This window comes from Protopterus annectens, chromosome 8.part0, assembly GCF_019279795.1.
Source record: "Protopterus annectens isolate FY-2018-M chromosome 8.part0, PAN1.0, whole genome shotgun sequence".
In the NCBI taxonomy this organism is placed as follows: Eukaryota; Metazoa; Chordata; order Ceratodontiformes; family Protopteridae; genus Protopterus; species Protopterus annectens.
The window spans coordinates 486,314,083-486,332,311 of record NC_056741.1 but is presented as its reverse complement, the minus strand read 5'-3'; the positions used below and the strand labels follow the sequence as shown (position 1 = coordinate 486,332,311).

At 39.3% G+C, this 18,229-nt stretch overlaps 1 protein-coding gene across 1 annotated transcript in view; it reads right to left on the bottom strand.

Moving 5' to 3' along the window:
• Positions 1-223: 223 nt before the first annotated feature.
• Positions 224-18,229, bottom strand: part of LOC122808896 (potassium voltage-gated channel subfamily D member 1-like) — a 426,806-nt gene continuing 408,800 nt past the window's right edge. Inside the window, exon 5 of the mRNA XM_044080011.1 lies at positions 224-2,159. Coding sequence (XP_043935946.1) covers positions 1,946-2,159 — 214 coding nt within the window. The 3' untranslated portion in view covers positions 224-1,945. The remainder of the gene's footprint in view (positions 2,160-18,229) is intronic.

Here is an 18,229-nt window from a genome sequence, read left to right as displayed (position 1 = left end):
GTTAATTTCTACATACATCTTACAGCTTCATGGAAAAACAAGTAGTTTGTACATGTATCTGAGATTATGAGAAAAAGAAACTGAATATGGCACCATCTTCCCTTTAATTTTGACAGTAGTACCATTGCTAAACTGCATCTTTTTTGGGGCACCACTGAACAGTAATGCATACTACAGTATATATATATATATATATATACTGAAGACAGGATTTCTCTGACTCTGTCTTCTTTCACTCTCTACATCCTCTAACATTCTCTCATATTATTTGTCTATTCTTTTTTCTCTCTTTCTCTTTCTTTCTTTCTTTCTTTCTTTCTTTCTTTCTTTCTTTCTTTCTTTCGTTTTCTTTTTTGAGTAGTCTCTGACCTGCTCAGAGAGTAATAATCTAATAAAATGTGCTGGAGCAGAACTGGTGAACAGGTGCAGTCCACAAGGAAATCCTTCTATGTACTTATACACAGATTTGGTGCAGTCAGTCTAACACAGTAATCTTTGATCCATGGACCACGTGTTGCGACTCTTCCACCTCTTAATTCACCTGTCATACCACATTGGTATGACACAACTTAGGTTTCTGTATATTACTTTACTTTTACTTTATTTAATTTACAAAAGTTTGTTAAAACTAGAGCCAAGATAGCTACAACGGCATGCAAATGTGACTCGATGAGTCAATGTCTTGTCTACTTTACAGTGTGACTTTACCATGGATTTCCAGGCTATAGTGTGAAGTTAGCATGGAATTCCAGGCATGCACTTCCTTGTTGACTCTTGGTGATAATTCTGCTGCTTCTTTGCAAAACTGGTTTGATGATGGCTAAGTCAGAAACATGGGCTTGGTTTTCTTTTCCTTGGTGATACAGCATGGAGACTAGTTATCCTATGAGATAATACTGTGTTATTTCTCTAATCATCCAGACTAATGAGATCCCAATAAAATAATATACAAGTCAAATTCTAAACAATTAAATAAGTAAATGCAGCTTCCACAGAGGAAAGGCATGTGTCCTCTCAGGAAATGAAGCAAAAGTCATACCAGCAAATATCATCCAACCTACTTTGTTCAGAAACATTCAGGTATGACAAAAATAATGAAAACTAAGATATTTTATGATTAATTAACACTGAATGTTGGGTACTATTCACTTTTTTCTTTTATACTAAGGAAATATGTTGGGCTTCATTGTTTTCTCATCTGTCACCACCGACAGTACAGGATAAAACATAACATAAACACTGACACCTTCAGTATAACCCATTGCTTCCCTTCCTGGTGCTATTAGAAAAGAATGCTGTAACTTTATTGTTATTCTGTCATCATGACAACTATCAATATTAAAATGCAAAGTGCAGGTACTACCCCATTTAGCTGGCAAAAAAGAAAAAATCTTGCATTAGCACCACAGCCATTTCATCTGTACCCTGGGGCATATCACAGCGGTCATGATGCACACTAGTCCCACAAGGCTGACATCAGGACTGACTTTGCTGCAGCACTGCAAGTTTGCCTTTATCTAATGTGAGGCACAGTCTATGTAAAATTAATGATATAAGGAAACACTACAGGCAGCATCATGATGAATATCCTAATGAGAGTAACATTTTTTGGACATGCCATTGTGCCTTTCACCAGCTGTGGGGCTAACTCACATTTCATATACAACACATACTGTAAAACGTTAACACCTGAGAGTTTGTTTTTTTTTCTTTCCCATAGGTGATTAAGCTAGTAAAATGCTAAATATGTTTTTTTTCCGCAAATTAATACTTTTCAATATATACTCTCTGTTTACAGTGAAATATTTTATCTTTAAAGCAGGCTTTTTTTAATTAAATAATTTTCTACTTTACACCCATTTGAGTCCCTGAGGCAGAGTGCCTCTTTGCTCTCCATCTCTGCTGTTCAGCTGATTTTCTTGATAACTTGTCACTTTTTACTCAACTACAATGATGAGATCTTGACAGTCTCCTGTATGTAGCTCGTTGTGCTGAAGCTGGAGTTCCTGAGACTGCCCGGCACTGCTGGGGATGGCGGTAGGCTTTCATCTGGCGTGTTGGCGGGAGGAGTAGGGATGCTAATAATTGCTGCTGTAAGGTCTGTTACATCACAGTTCAGAGCCATGTTATCATGCGTCCTGGCATTCAAGCTTGAACGGCTAGGGAAAAGAAAAAAACACAACAATGATTTAAAATGCTTATCTTATTTTCTGTAATAAGCTTTATTTCTTTGACAATCTTATCTGCTGCATTAATGTCTATACCAACTTCATAATCACTGGTGCTCCTGCCATCTGTTGCCTGGTAGTGTGCTCCATTGCCTAGACTTCCTCCAGCTTCTTTTTTTTTTATCTCTATTTCTTGGCATGATTACAGGAGTGCAGGAGAATTAAAAAAATGCACTACCCATGTCATAAAAACTGCATACTTTTTATGTAAAATGGGTAGAATGAACACATTTTTTTCTTTCGTTATTTCTGATATATGACTAAGTATTTTATTCCAACTCCAAATATTTTGTATTCACTATTAAGCGTTTCTGTCTGTGTGTATGTGGGGGGTTGGTATTTAAGGACATCAAGCAAAACATTTTGCGACAGCCTTTACAACTAACATGCCACAGACAGTTTATCCATCATTTTATTAAACTGAATTTTTGGATACCAATTAAGCTGTACTATCTAGAAGCTGCATTTCATCACTGTCCCATGAAGTGGACATGATAATACTATATTCTGTAGCCAGTGAAGTACCTTCAAAAAAGCCCACCCATCTGTGTCACTAAGACATCCAAATTATACCCGGACGTCCTGATTACACTGACTATTGCAATGAATCTTTCATATAACAAACATGATTTTGTATGTATCACTGCTGTCACCCCTAATAATGATTTTTTTGTTTTACTTATTTATGGTGACTTCATGGCATTACTAAATTAAGACATTCACTTCTATAATTCTGGTTCAAAGGCACACTTAAAACTCAATGTTAAATCTAAACATACAGTGAGATATCAGCAAAGACCGCCTTATCAGCATATACGCACTTAATTTCCATGCTCCACCTGAAAGAAACTCATTATTTCTAGAAATCTCTCGTCTCCAAGATTTGGGATGGAAGGAAGGAAGAATATGAGTATAAGCAAATTTCTTCCTCATGAAGAAGGGAGTCCATCATTTGTACAGTAGGATGATGAATTGTGAAACGCCACAGGGGCAGTCAGAGGGGTACAAACATAGTACCAGCCACTCAGCACTCTGGTTAGGTGATAAGGTAAATCAAATAATAGTGCTATCAGCCTGGTGATTTGATAGTGTTGTCCATGTGTGTTTTGCCTTTAAAAATGGAGCACCATAAAAGATTCATGAAAATGCTCTAGGAATAGAATCAGTGACAGCCACAGATATAAGCCAGTCCCTACAAAGAAATGGGAACAAATCAGACAGACAGCATGGTGGTGGTGCTAGGCATGTTTTAAAGCTTTCATTTAGGACTGTTTGGCTTCCTGCCCTTGATACAGTGCCCGCCATATCTACATATTGTTTTCTGCTGCCTGCCTCTTTTGCAGCCATAGAAGAGAGTAGCCATTGATATCCAGTCATGAGAAAGGACAAGGCACTGTACTATCGGAATCTGGCACTGTCAGGTGATGCAAGCTACTTTCATCCCCACCCCAGAAGGGCCAACTCTGTCAGAAGTCCTTAGATTAAGCTTCAGATCCATATGTGTCTACATGTGGCACTATATAGTAAATTCAGCAAAAGAACACACATAAATTACTATTTCCGATGCCTCATTTATTGCTTATTATAGTGAATGCTGTGCCAGTACATCATAGTTTACCCACTAACACAGCGGCTGTGTGTAGACTTGCAGTGCTTGTGACCCAGGTGTGATTAGTAACCTGGGAAGCTGGAGGTCTAGCTAGGGTGTAGGCTTGAGTGCTGAATGTGGCAAAGTGTTTCACACATACATATTGCACAAGAAGAGTGGCTATTCATCTTAGCATGTGGCACAATGTTTCACAAAAGTGAATGCAAAAAAGTGACTAGACATCTTAGAATGTGGCACAGTGATTCACACATGCATATGCACAAGAAGAGCAGCTAGACATATTAGCATGTGGCACAGTGTTTCACATATGAATAAGCACAAGAAGTGTGGCTAGACATCTTAGCATGTGGCAGTGTTTCACATACACATATGCACAAGAAGAGTGTCTAGACATCTTAGCACATGGCACAGTCTTTCACACATGCATATGCACAAGAAGAGCAGCTAAACATATTAGCACATGGCACAGTCTTTCACACATGCATATGCACAAGAAGTGTGGCTAGACATCTTAGCATGTGGCACAGTGTTTCACATACACATATGCACAAGAAGAGTGGCTAGGCATCTTAGCACATGGCACAGTCTTTCACACATGCATATGCACAAGAAGAGTGGCTAGACATCTTAGCATGTGGCACAGTGTTTCACATACACATATGCACAAGAAGAGTGTCTAGACATCTTAGCACATGGCACAGTCTTTCACACATGCATATGCACAAGAAGAGTGGCTAGGCATCTTAGCATGTGTGTGAAGAAACCTGCATTTTTGTGCATCACATCACTGTTCATCTCTACTGGGAAATCCCCTCTGCAGGAATGGACAGCATGGCACTCTGACCTCGGGAACTCCTCTCCTTCTCCCAAGAGACAGATAATTGTTCCACTTGCTTTAGTTCTCGGGCTAGTGACTTCAGTCAGTGGGGCTAAGCTGGTCATTTCAGAGGGAGAGATAGGAGTTTAAAAGAGAGGTAACAGTAGCAGCCAATGGTCAATCTGACACTGGGGACAAAACAAAAAAAAAACAATTTTACTGTTGGCATCATAAATGCATTATGATTTGTTCAGTGCATGCACCGTATACTCTCTGTTTGTCTTCCTTAGACCAGATATAAACTCCAACTCAGAAACTCACTATTCCTTTCTTTCATCTCAATATAACTACATCTATTAACTACCATTCCTCTATACTTCACAATCTGGTCTAAAATGGTACAACTCAGTAGCCCCCCTTCTGTTTACCACCAGTCTTTTGCACTCTATAAACTACTCCTTACATCTCACCTATAGCCGTCAAACTTCTGTACAGAAGCCTAATCCTAGAAACCACTGTTAACAACGGACACTGTACTGTAGCTGACCTACTTGTTTACTGTTGGTTGTTTAAGCATATTTTATTTTCTTCTTTCTTCTCTCTTGTTGCTGATTAATTAAGGCCTTGATCCATATCTGTAACATCTACAATGCAAATAAGGGGTATTTCTGTACTACAGTAACTCTGCTTACCTGGATATTTTTTTCTTTTCCCTTTATTTCAAGTGGCTCCTACTCATTGTTGTAAGATGTACTTTTTGTCTTCTAACCATGAATTGATAGTTGTTTGTAATACATTTTTTAGACTTGCACTCCTCTTCCTTACTCTGACCTTTAATAACCTTTAATTAATGTATTTTGTGTGGTGCCTTATCTTCCAGGAGCTCCAATGAAAAGGGGCATTGTGCCCAGTCGGACTATTTCATTAAATACATGCCAATAAATAAACATATTATTAATAATATAGGTTTTCAGGAGCTACATACAGCATAAGTGATATAAATATATTTATTTCCCTCTTAATTCCTCCTACAATTTAGTATATGTTACTCACCCCTTAAAGACAAACACATTAAAAACCCTTTTTCAATTTCTATCCACTGCCAATTCCTGCTGCAGCCCATTCCACAGACTTAAAACTTCCTTTACAGACATTCTTAGCCCATACACTCTCCTGTTTACCAACAACTTTATCCATTCACTCCCACACACTTTTAGATTATAATATATATATATATATATATAGATATTTATGTGTGTGTGTATATATATATATATATATATATATATATATATATTCATCAACCATATACTTACACACACACACACACACACACACACACACACACACACACACACACACACACACACACACACACATGCACAATACCACAAAGCACTTTTTTAGATACTCATATTACTACTTACAGCTACTAATTTGGACTACTATCCTTCTCATCAACACAGATTTTTAGTCTCACTTCTTCACCTTCCCCTGCCTACAGCTTTCTGCTCACAACCTAACCACTCTCCACTACCTTAACTGTCTATATAGTACCCTGGAAATATCTCCCCACCCTTTACTACACCTCCTTCTCTCCAGTTCTCATAGCACTCCACACTGCCATCATCTTACCAAACTGCTGCCTTTGTCTACCCACCATCTAAACTCTCACCATATCAGCTCACAATGACAGTAAGTCAATCGCTACTGTTTTGTACACTCACAACACTAGCTCACTTCACTAAAAAACATAATATTCCCACATCATATCCCAGCTCCATCACAAACACACATACATTGCATTACAAAATCCTCTCCCTGTCCATCTCTCCTTCTTTGTAGCAATATTCATGCTCAAATATTTTCTCTTATACATATATTAAAGTTAAGAATAGCACTTTGTCAGCAGTACAGAAAGTCAAATCCAAATACAGATGGCTTCCATCCTATTACTTTCCAATGCTCTCAACACAGTTTTCCCATCAGGTAATAGATAGAATCTTGTAAATAATTCTATGTCATTGTAAACATTAATATAATCCACAGGCTGTTTTGTTTAAAGATACTTACTAATTGGATAATAATAATATTGCACAGTAAAACTGAACACCCTTTGATAAGGGCCTTATTAGTAGTGGATATTAGTGGTTGGCGGCAGCGATTTCTACCTTATAGCCTTGGCAGAGAAGGGGGCATAGCTGCAGAACTTGTGCCAGCCTTCCCCAGGAGTGTCTGTGTGTTTGTATATAACTCATATCTCAAAGAGTGTACATGTGTCAGATACTTGGGTGGGGACATGAAGAACTGGTTGGACAGAGAGGGTGCTGTAGGTTTTAGCTTGACCACTAGACTGAGACCTGTACCCTATTGCTGTGCCAGTGGGGAGTCTTATTGGGGATCTGGAGAGAAAAGGAGAAACCAGCCCCGGACTGACTATGATCTCTCTGTGCTCTTAAGGGAAATTGTACTTTACTGTGTGTGTACTTGTTATCCTTCCCAATATGTATGCCCCTCACTGGTGCTAGTGGTGAGGACTGAGGTTCCTTGATTACTGGGCCAGTGCACGGGCATCACATGTTAATTGGTTGGCAGTGGTGGGATATCCACATCACATATTAATAGTTTGGCAGTGGTGGGATATCCACATCAGATATTAATTGTTTAATAGTGGTGAGTTAGCCTTATCAGATATTAATTGGCTTGTAGTGATGTGGATAGCGAATTTGTGTAGCTTGTGTACAGTGATCACTGAAGGTGTTTTTGTGCTCTAAATCAGCCACGCAGTAACTATTCAGAGTTCAGATTACAATGTATTATTTCTTTTGTTACATATTAACACATTTGTACATTTGTATATTTACATTTCAGAAATATTAATATTTTATTCATGAGATATTTTTAAACTATCCAGTGTACTGTGGGGAGGGATAATTTAAACTAAGCAGGATATGGTGTAATTTAGATTCTGATTGTTTTTTTTTTTTTTTTGGATATGAAAGCACTCAATCTGTGAATAAACCTGTGTGTTTTATGCTAGCTGGCTCACGTTCACTGAGGTTGCCTTCATTGGGACCTGGTGCTTTATCTGGAGTATTTTGTGGTTCATGGTGGTTTCTCCAGTAGTTCCGTTGTTTTTGGTTTATTTCTTTTGCTAGCTTAGTTAGTCAGGGACAGCAGGTAAGCATGTCAGCAGAGGAGTATGGCAAGCTGACAAGGGGCCAGTTGGCTGAGATGTGCCAGGCTAAGAGACTGGTGCATGGAAACCTGACTAAGGCAGACATGATTGCAGCTTCAGTCACAACTGCATCAAAAACAGCAATCAGGAGGATGATTAGACTGTCCGTGGAAGTGTAGGACACTCAGAGAATGGACAGCTCAACCTTTCTGCAGAGGACTTAAAAATCCATCTGAAGCTAAAGAGACTTGAGTTGGAGGCCAGGCATTTGGAAACAGAAGCTGCAGAGAGACTCAGATGTCTACAGGCTAAGGAGAATGAGAAACTGCTATGCCTGGAAGCTGAGGTGAAGGAAAGGCAGAGGCAGCACAAAAGGAGATGCTGTTTCTTCAACAGAGTCATGGAGGTAATGGGGAAGGGAGTAACTGGACCCCGAAGCACAAAAGGTCAGTAAATTTCTTCTGCAGTTTACAGAGGGGGATAATTTTGATAGTTTCATTCATATGTTTGAGAGGGCATGTAAACAGTATAATGTTGACCAAAGGCTCTGGGTACGGTTCCTGACCCCCTTACTCAATGGTAAAGCTATAACTGTGCTGTCTAAATTATTTGATCACAAATTTTTTGATTATACTGCTGTTAAGAATTGTTTGTTAGAAATTTTTAAACTAACACCTGAAACTTATAGGAAAAAGTTTTGTGAGCACAGATGCAAGGCAGATGAAAGTGTGTGTGAATATGTTGCTGAACTGAGCACTTATTTTCATAGGTGGGTGAGTTGATGTCAGCTCACCAGTTTTATAGGGCTGGCAGACCTTTTGGTGAGGGAACAAGCCCTTAGCACTTTGCCTGAGGACATAAGGATCTGGTTAGCTGATAGACAATGTGCTACATCAGATGAGTTGGGGAAGAAAGGACACCTATACCTAACAAGCAGGGCATCCCTGCACAGGAAAGGGACCCCCCAGTACTGCTCATGGGTCTAAAGGAACCCATGGTGGGTAGCCAAAACTGCCCTATCAGAATCTGCTAGTAGCAGAGGAAGCCATTAGTCCAGGTACATGTCCAGGACCAAGGATTAAATGTTTTAAATGCAACCAGTGATGCCATGTGGCATACAGATGTCCATGGAGGCAAGGTGGGGGGAAAGAAGTGAGGGAGCCAGTAAGTGGGAATGACAAAATGCCAACAGTAGGTTTTCTTGAGACAACAAGGATACCAAACTACCAACAGAGGTTACATCCTATCATAGTGAATGGCAAAGAGGCCATTGCTAAGAGAGACACAGCCCCGGACATAACCACTGTAAAGCCTGCAATGGTTACAGAGGAACAATACTTGCCTGGGCAGTCTACTCCAGTCAGAGCTTTAGGAGGGACCCCATTCCAAATAGCTTTGGCTAGGGTTCACCTTGACTGGGAGGGTGGAAAAAGAAGCCAGCAAGTAGGTGTGTTTCAGAATATCCCTGCAGATGTCCTTATAGGGAATAATTTTGATAATGCACTGCCATGTGCTCATGCAGTTACACTCAGTCAGGCTTGGAGACAAGCATGTGGGTCTGGTAGCCTGGGGGAGACCCGGTCAGACTGCATACTTGCAGCCAGGACTGGTGAGGTGGTTATATCAGGGAGAGAGCTACTCTGTAGCAGTGAGACTGAAGGTGAGCCACAACTGCTTGTGGGTACTGATGTTCCCTTGGACAGAGTGACTGCAAAGGTAGAGGTGAATAGTAGTACCTAGGCTGACAGAGAGGCACCAGTGTCAGAGAATGCCAGACTTCCTGTGGAAGGGGAGCTGAGAAGGGTTACAAAGAGAGAGTTGAGACAGGCTCAGCTTTCAGACCCTACATTACAAGGCCTGAGGCAGGTAGCTAGTGAGGCACCTGATTCTCAAGGGGATGAGGAATCTGTATACTGGGACAAAGGGTTACTGTATAGAGAGTGGACCCCTGAAGGAGGGCTAGAAAGTGAGAGAATACAGCAGTTGATATTGCCTAGAGCCTACCATCTGGTGCTTTTAGCCGTAGCCTATGATATTCTCTTTGCAGGTCATATGGGCATAACATGTACAAAGAGACATATTATGCAAAACTTCTATTGGCCTAGAATTTCCAGAGATGTAACAGGGTACTGCAGGACCTGTGAGCAGTGCCATAAGGCAGGCAAGGAAGGAGACAAGGTGAAAGCTCCTTTGATACCTTTGCCTGTGACTGAGGAGCCATTTCAGAGAGTAGCTATGGATATTGTTAGGCCTCTGAGAACCCCAAGTTCCACAGGTAAAATGTATATCCTAGTGGCAGTAGATTATGCTACAAGATAACCTGAGGCAGTGGCTTTGTCCTCCATTGAGGCAGAAAAGATGGTAAATGCTTTGTTATAGATTTTCAGCAGGGTAGGTTTCCCAAAAGAAATACTGATTGACAGAGGTGCCAATTCCATGTCAGACCTGCTGACTTGTCTGTGGAAGCACTGTGGGGTGAAGAACCTAAAAACCACCCCTACCACCCCTGGACTAATGGTCTTGTTGAAAGCTTAAACTCTACAATCAAGTCCATGCTACAGGCATTTGCAGACCAGTTTAAGAGGCAGTGGGACAAATATTTGCCCCATCTTTTGTTTGCTTACAGAGAGGTTCCCTAGGAATCCACCGTTTTTCAGTCTTTGATTTGTTAGATGGGCAGAGGGTGAGGGGGCCTCTACACTTAATTTGAGATGAGTGGGAAGGTGAGTGTGAATCCCACAAGGTGTCTGTTGTGGCATATGTCCAAAACCTCAGGACAAGGCTCAGATAACTCATGGGCTTGGCCAAGGAGAACCTGGCAGAAGCCCAACAACAGAAAAATGTCTGGTATGACAGGAGTGCTCGAGCTAGAGAGTGTGCTATAGGGCAGCAGGTAATGGTTCTCATTCCTGTGAGACAAAACAAGCTGCAAGCAGCCTGGGAGGGGCCCTACAAGGTGGTAAGAAAGGTAAGTGATGTTAACTACATAGTAGAACTGCTAAGCAGGAGGCAAGGGCAAAATTGTACCATGTTAACATGATGAAACTTTACCATGATAGGGAGGCCATTGTGATGAATATTTGCAGTGGATTACAGGAGGAGTCTGATGGAGATCTGGTGACTGATCTCCTCACTGAGGCTCATACTGACACCTCAGTGGAAGGGGTAGCAATGTCCCAGTAGCCATCTCCTACCCAGGTTTGAGAAATCTGAGCAGTGTTACAGGGGTTCGGGGACATGTTCACTGGGAAATCAGGGTGTACCCACCTGGTGCAGCACCAGGTGGATACAGGACCCCAAAGGCCTATTAGGCAGGCCCTTTATAGGGTGCATGAGAGACTCAAACAGACTCTGTGGGAGGGGACACAGGAGATGTTAGTGCTAGAGTTCAAGAATCCAACAGTCCCTAGGCTTCCCCAGTGGTGCTGGTGCCAAAGAAGGATGGCAGCACCAGGTTCTGTGTAGACTACAGGAAATTAAATAGTCTCACATAGTCAGATGCTTACCCCATGCCTAGGACAGATGAGGCTTTACAGCAGGTGGGTGGGGCTAAGTATCTTACCACCACTGATCTTTCCAAGGGTTACTAGCAGGTGCCCTTGACTCCCAGTGACTCCTTTTGGCTTGTATGAGTTCACAAAGATGCCCTTTGGGATGAAAAATTCCCCAGCAACTTTCCAGAAGCTGGTTGATCATATCCTAGCAGAAGCAAAAGGTTTACCCTTGCTTACCTAGATAATATTGCCATCTACAGCCATTCCTGGCAAGAGCACCTTCAGCATGTCAGGGAAGTGCTGGGCAGACTACAGAGGGCAGGGCTGACCATTAAGCCAAGAAAATGTCAGGTGGGTATGGCATAGGTCCCCTACCTGGGACATACAGTGAGGAGTGGTAAGATCAGGGTAGAACCTGCCAAAGTAGAAGCCATTCAGGCATTGCCTACACCTGTTACCAAAAAACAGTAGGGTACTACAGAAAGTTCTTCCCCAGTTATAGTACCATAGCTGCTCTACTCACTCTCCTGAGAAGAAAGAACAGGCCAGAAAAGGTAGTGTGGACCACAGCATGTGAGCAGGCATTCCAGAAGCTTAAAGAAGCTTAGGGAGAACCCCCTGTGTTAGGCAGTCCAGATTACAGCAAAGAATTTGTTCTGCAGGTGGATGCTTTGAACCATGGGGTGGGGGCTGTACTTAGCCAGATTTTTTCAGAGGGAGAAGAGCCCACAGTGGTTTATCTAAGTCGTAGGCTCCAACCCAGGGTGGAATGCTATGCAGCTGTAGAAAAGGAATGTATAGCCATAGTGTGGGCACTGCTGAAACTTCAGCCTTATCTGCATGGAAGGAAATTCACTGTAGTTACAGATCACTATCCCCTAACATGGTTACAGTGAGCAAGCCAGCAAAATGCTAAGTTGCTAAGATGGAGCTTATGGTTGCAAGCATATGATATGTCAGTGCAGCACTGCAGTGGGATTAGCAATGTCAATGCAGATGGGATCTCAAGATAGGGAATGTGATAAAGTGTAGTCAGATAATCCTAACCGTCTCAAGCAACGTTTCTCAAGGGTCACTTGAAAAACTATTTTCAGTTCTCAGGGAGGGGAGAAATGTGAAAACCTGAAAGGCTGCCAGCCCAGCCAGATAGAATCTTGTAAATAATTTTGTGTCATTGTAAACATTAATAAAATCCACAGGCTGTTTTACAAATGTAAGAGAAAAGTAAATGTAAGAAAAACTGTTATATGTTCTGAACTTCAAAAATGTAACCACAGTGCACACTTCTGGAAGAAAGCTGATAAAGTAAAGCATTTTATGACTAATCTCAGGGCTCAGAGACGGGATGTCTGGATCAATGAATTCTTCTATTGTCTTAGGACAAGAGTTAATTGCTAGATTTTACATGTATAATGTCTTTTATTGCTGTGGCTTCCTGCAGATGCACATTACAAAAAGAAATGTAATGTTAGCTTGGGAAGCTCAATCAAAACAGTTAAGAATAATGGAATCTAAAATCAGTCAGCCGTGATGTATTATCAATTTAAGACTTTCTCAGAGTCAGCGAATCTCAGCATTTTGCATTTGTCTTCAGAACTGTCAACATCACCAGCACTCTGCCTTTGCTCTGTGTGTAAGTTATTTAGAACATTGTTTCTCTTAGATATAGATAGAAAATAGTAAGATTAGACTAGCTGTTTCCTATATTTATGTCAGACTATTCTACAGTATTATTTTAAGCATTGTCCTGTGATGTCTGAACTCTTGACTAGCACTGTGTTTAATTGAGGAGATTTGACGTGTTTTTATTATTTATTATTAAATATTTTTAAACTTTTCAACTGTGGCTGTTTTGTGCAGAGACAAGTTAAAATCTAGAGTACATTGCATGTATATAGTGATGCTGTCCAAGCCACTCCAATAAGCCTTACTGTTGGTCATACTTGCTAATTGGATAATAATAATATTGCACAGTAAAATTGGATACCCTTTGGTAAGGGCCTTATTAGTAGCTGATATTAGTGGTTGGTTGCAGTGATTTCTACCTTATAGCCTGGGCAGAGAAGGGGGCATAGCCAACTTTCTCCAGGAGTGTCTGTGTGTTTGTATATAACTCATATCTCAAAGTGTGTGTGTTTCAGCTACTTGGGCAGGGACACAAAGCACTGGTTAGACAGAGAGGGTGCTGGAGGTTTCAGCTTGACCAATAGGCTGAGACCTGTACCCTATAGCTCTGCCAGTGGGGAGTCTTATTGGGGATCTGGAGAAACCAACCCCAGATTGATTGTGATCTTTGTGTGCTCCTAAGGGAAATTGTACTTTACTGTGTGTGTACTTGTTATCCTTCCCAATGTGCATGCCCCTCACTGGTGGTAGTGGTGAGGATTGAGGCTTCTTGATTACTGGGCCAGTGCACTGCCATCACACTAATCACCACTGAAACCTGGATGAAACAGGAAATAACTGACAATGAAATTATTCCCCCACGTTTTAACATACTCAGAATGGACAGAAATATTAAAAGAATAGGCACTATTGTGATTATTTATAAAAACAACTTAGAAATAACTCCACCCCATCTAAATATCCTACAATTTAATAATGCTGACGCATTCATAGGTTCATAGGTAGGTACTAGGCTATTGGCCCTAGGGCCTATACAAGTCTAGCCAAAAATGTACCCTAGCTTTCGCCACCCAAGAAAATTATTTTCCTGTGCCCCTGTCGAGCAGAACCACAGAATTGATCCCGGGGTGAATTTCCTATTACCCATCCAATCATCAAGATTCCAATTGCATACCTCAAAATTAACCATAAGAAATGTATATATATATATATATATATATATATATATATATATATATATATATATATATATATATATATATATAAATTAACCATAAGAAATATATATATATATATATATATATATATATATATATATATATATATATATATATATATATATATATATCTCAGCAGTATACATCCTACCAGGCAATAACATTACCTATACTGGATATCTGTCAACATCCCTCTGGAAACCTTCACCTTAGGTGACCTTAACATAGACTGGCAATCCACAAACAGCAGGAACCCCCAATGACTATATTCACCTATTTGGTTTCACCCAACTAATAAGCTGCACAACCAGAATAAACAAAAGTACTAATAGGCAGTCCACACTGGACTGAATATTGACAAACAAACACCATAATATAACATCTTTTGGTTGCTTACCACATACTACAAGTGATCACCTCCCAACTTATGTAATCAGACAACATGGTTCACCGAAATGAATAATATATAAACAGGTATGCAATTTAACCAAATTTGAAAAGACACATTTATTACAGCCTTGTCACGCTATAACTGGAATATATTAAGAGTAATGCCTCTAGATAAAGCAGTTACTCATGTCAGTTACACCTTACAAAAATTACTAAATGATTTAGCACTAGTTAGGACAAGGGTAAAAACTAATACAGCACCATGGCTGACAAAAGAGACCAAACATCTCATGCTGCAAAGAGATAGAACATGGAACTAATGGTATAAGAAAAAAAACAACATGTCTATCACAATTCTAGATATGTCAGAAACTGTACCAAGATCCTTGTTAAGTTTGACAAGAAATCATGTTACAGTAATCTCCAAAAAAAGCACCAAAACAACCCTGTTATTTTAGTCCTCTAAATAAACTACTGCACTCCGGCCATACCACTACACCTGCCCTTCTACTTCAAATGACAAAGAGTCCATTGCCACTTAGTTCAACACTCATTTTGTGCAGCCAGTTCTATTACTAATCAATGACCACCTCACTTCACCCCTCCAATTTCCATCTACTCTTGAAAACAGCTCACTGTCTTTTAGTTTTCAACCCATCCCAGCAACAACCATAAAACAACTACTAGCCAAGTTAAAAGCAACAACTTCATCTGTCGATAACCTTCCCACTGAGTTCCTCAAAACAGGTGCAGAAGCACTAGCCTTACTTGTCTCCATTCTAATCAACCAGTTAGTAACTGAAAACTACGTCCCACCCCCTTTGGAAAAAAATCTATTATTATACCCCTTCACAAAGGAGGTACTCAGAAGAGTTAGCAGACTACCTATTGCTATCTTTTCACCCCTCTGTAAAATCCTTGAGAAATGTATTCCCTCTCAGATTATGTAACATATAACCAAACACAACCTTGTTTCCAGCACCCAGCATGGTTTCAAGCCCAATGACAGTACTATTACTGCCCTCCTCAACTTCACCAGCATGGTAAACCAATACAAAATTAGGGCAACCTTGTTTCTTCAATTTTCCTTGACCTTTCCAAAGCATTTGACACAGTGTCCCACCAAAAGCTCTCTGAGCTTGAAACACTAGGTCTTATTTACCTCTCCCTTCTCCTGGTTTCACAGTTATGTATGCAATCATCAGCAGGCAACTAAATGGCAACAGAACCTTTCAGCATTTCAATCAGTCTCTGTTGGTGTTCCCCAAGGGTCAATACTTGGTCCCCTTCTATTTAATATTTCATAAATAAACTTCATACCATGAAAATGCTTCCCAAACTTGTACAATATGCTGACAATTCAACCCGTATCTTCTCTATTCCATCCATAACGAAATTATAGGAAATCACTCAAAAAACATTCACTGACATTGAAAAATGGCTAAAAAATTCTAACTTGCTGCTTAATGTAAAAACATCTTATGCTAATTTAAACCAACACCTTAAACCAGAAACATACATTTCATATTACCTCAGGTAATAACATAAAAATAGAACCCATGAACCAAACAAAGGTGCAATAGTGCTTGTAAAAAACCTGTAAAACCCAAAAGAAGTAGTATTCGTTGTGAGTCCAATACCTTCTTTATTGTAACACCAAATAAATTAAGCGCTTTCGTCAGTTGAAACTTGACTTCATCAGAATTAAATACAAAAGATAAAACCCTGCTTTAATATATGGACTACTAGTCAGTGATTGGTCCAGTAATTTAAACAATTAACAAGTCCATTAACGTAATTGAGATTTAAAATACCAAAGGTTAATTTATCACATCTAATAAAATTTCTGCAAAATTCTTAATGTTCTAAAAACATTGTAGCAGTACAATATGTAATGGTAAAAAGCACAAATATCACAAGTAAATAAATATGTATTATTTGTATACAAATATCAATTATTTCTCATTTTACTTAAACTTGTTCTGCCCTTTCCTTTAAAATTGGTGCCAAATTCAAACATTCATTTAAGCCAGGAGAAACATTTGCTGCAAGCCTAAGCTGCCATATCAATTCCTTTTTCAATAATAGATTTTGCCAGTCTCCACCTCTGGCTTCCAAATGAACTAAATCTAAAATAGCAAAATGAAAACCTGTATAATCATTACATGTCATACTATGTTTATACAAAGCATTTGTAGCTTTTTTATTTTTTATGTCATACAAATGCTCGTAGATTCTTGTCTTGAGAAGCCTCTCAGTCTTCCCAATATAAAAAGAACTATAGGTGTCACACATAGCAATATAAACTAACATGCTAGAAAAACAGTTGCCTCTCCTGGGGTAAACTATATTATTGTTCTGTTTTTTCAAACATATTTTAGTATCCTGTAACTTAAGATGTAAGAACACTATTTACATCTCCCACAACACCTAGTACCATTGTTAATGACTTCATCTGTTACAAGACATTTTGGTCCACTTTCTAGAATCTTTTTCAAATTAAATCCAATTTTTGTAGTAAACACTGTTTTTTCACCCAAAACTTGATATTTGTCATGGTCAACTTTAAATATGCTCCAGTTCTTATGCAAAACATCTTTAACTTGTTGATATATGGGACTGGATTGTAAAATACAAGTATGCTCAAAATTGGTTTCATTAAGTTTTTTTATCAGTCTTACCAGAAGTTTCATTTTTTTCTAGTCCTTTACCTAATAATGGGGTATATCTCTTACCCCATTCAACGTACACTTCATAAAGAGTTTTTTCCACCAGACCCATAGGGTAACCCCTATCCAAAAACATGTTTTTTAGATATTCAAACTCAGGTCGAAGATCTTCCACAGAAGATGTCATTCTAGCTACCCTAATTGCTTGACCCTTAATTATACTTTTCTTCTGACTGAAAGGATGATGACTGTTAAAATGTAGATAATTATTACAAAAAGTTTTCTTACGGTATATTTTTGATTTAAATTTGTCCTTATCTTTAATAATGAGTGTATCAAGATAACTAATTTCATTAGCATCAAACTGAAAAGTGAACTTCAAAAAACTGGTAGTACTGTTGAGATATTGGATGAATAAAGGAATAGTCTCAACTGTTCCTTCAAAAATAAAATATCATCCAAAAATCTACAGTAGTAATTAATGTAATCAAAATATTCACTTCCAAACACATATTCTCTCTCCCATCCTAGTAAAACGATGTTTGCATAAGTTGGGGCACAAGCAGCACCCATTGCCACACCTCTAACCTGCTGGAAATATTCTCCCTCAAAAAACAAGTAATTGTGGTCTAATATAAGTTCCATCATTTCACAAGTTAACTTGATTTCATCACCATTCATAGTAGACAGATTATATAAAGTCTCCTCAAAATAAGCTAACCCTTCTTGTTTAGGAAGCTATGTGTGACACCTGTAGTTCTTTCTATATTGGGAAGACTGAGAGGCTTCTCAAGACAAGAATTTACGAGCATTTGTATGACATAAAAAATAAAAAAGCTACAAATGCTTTGTATAAACATAGTATGACATGTAATGATTATACAGGTTTTCATTTTGCTATTTTAGATTTAGTTCATTTGGAAGCCAGAGGTGGAGACTGGCAAAATCTATTATTGAAAAAGGAATTGATATGGCAGCTTAGGCTTGCAGCAAATGTTTCC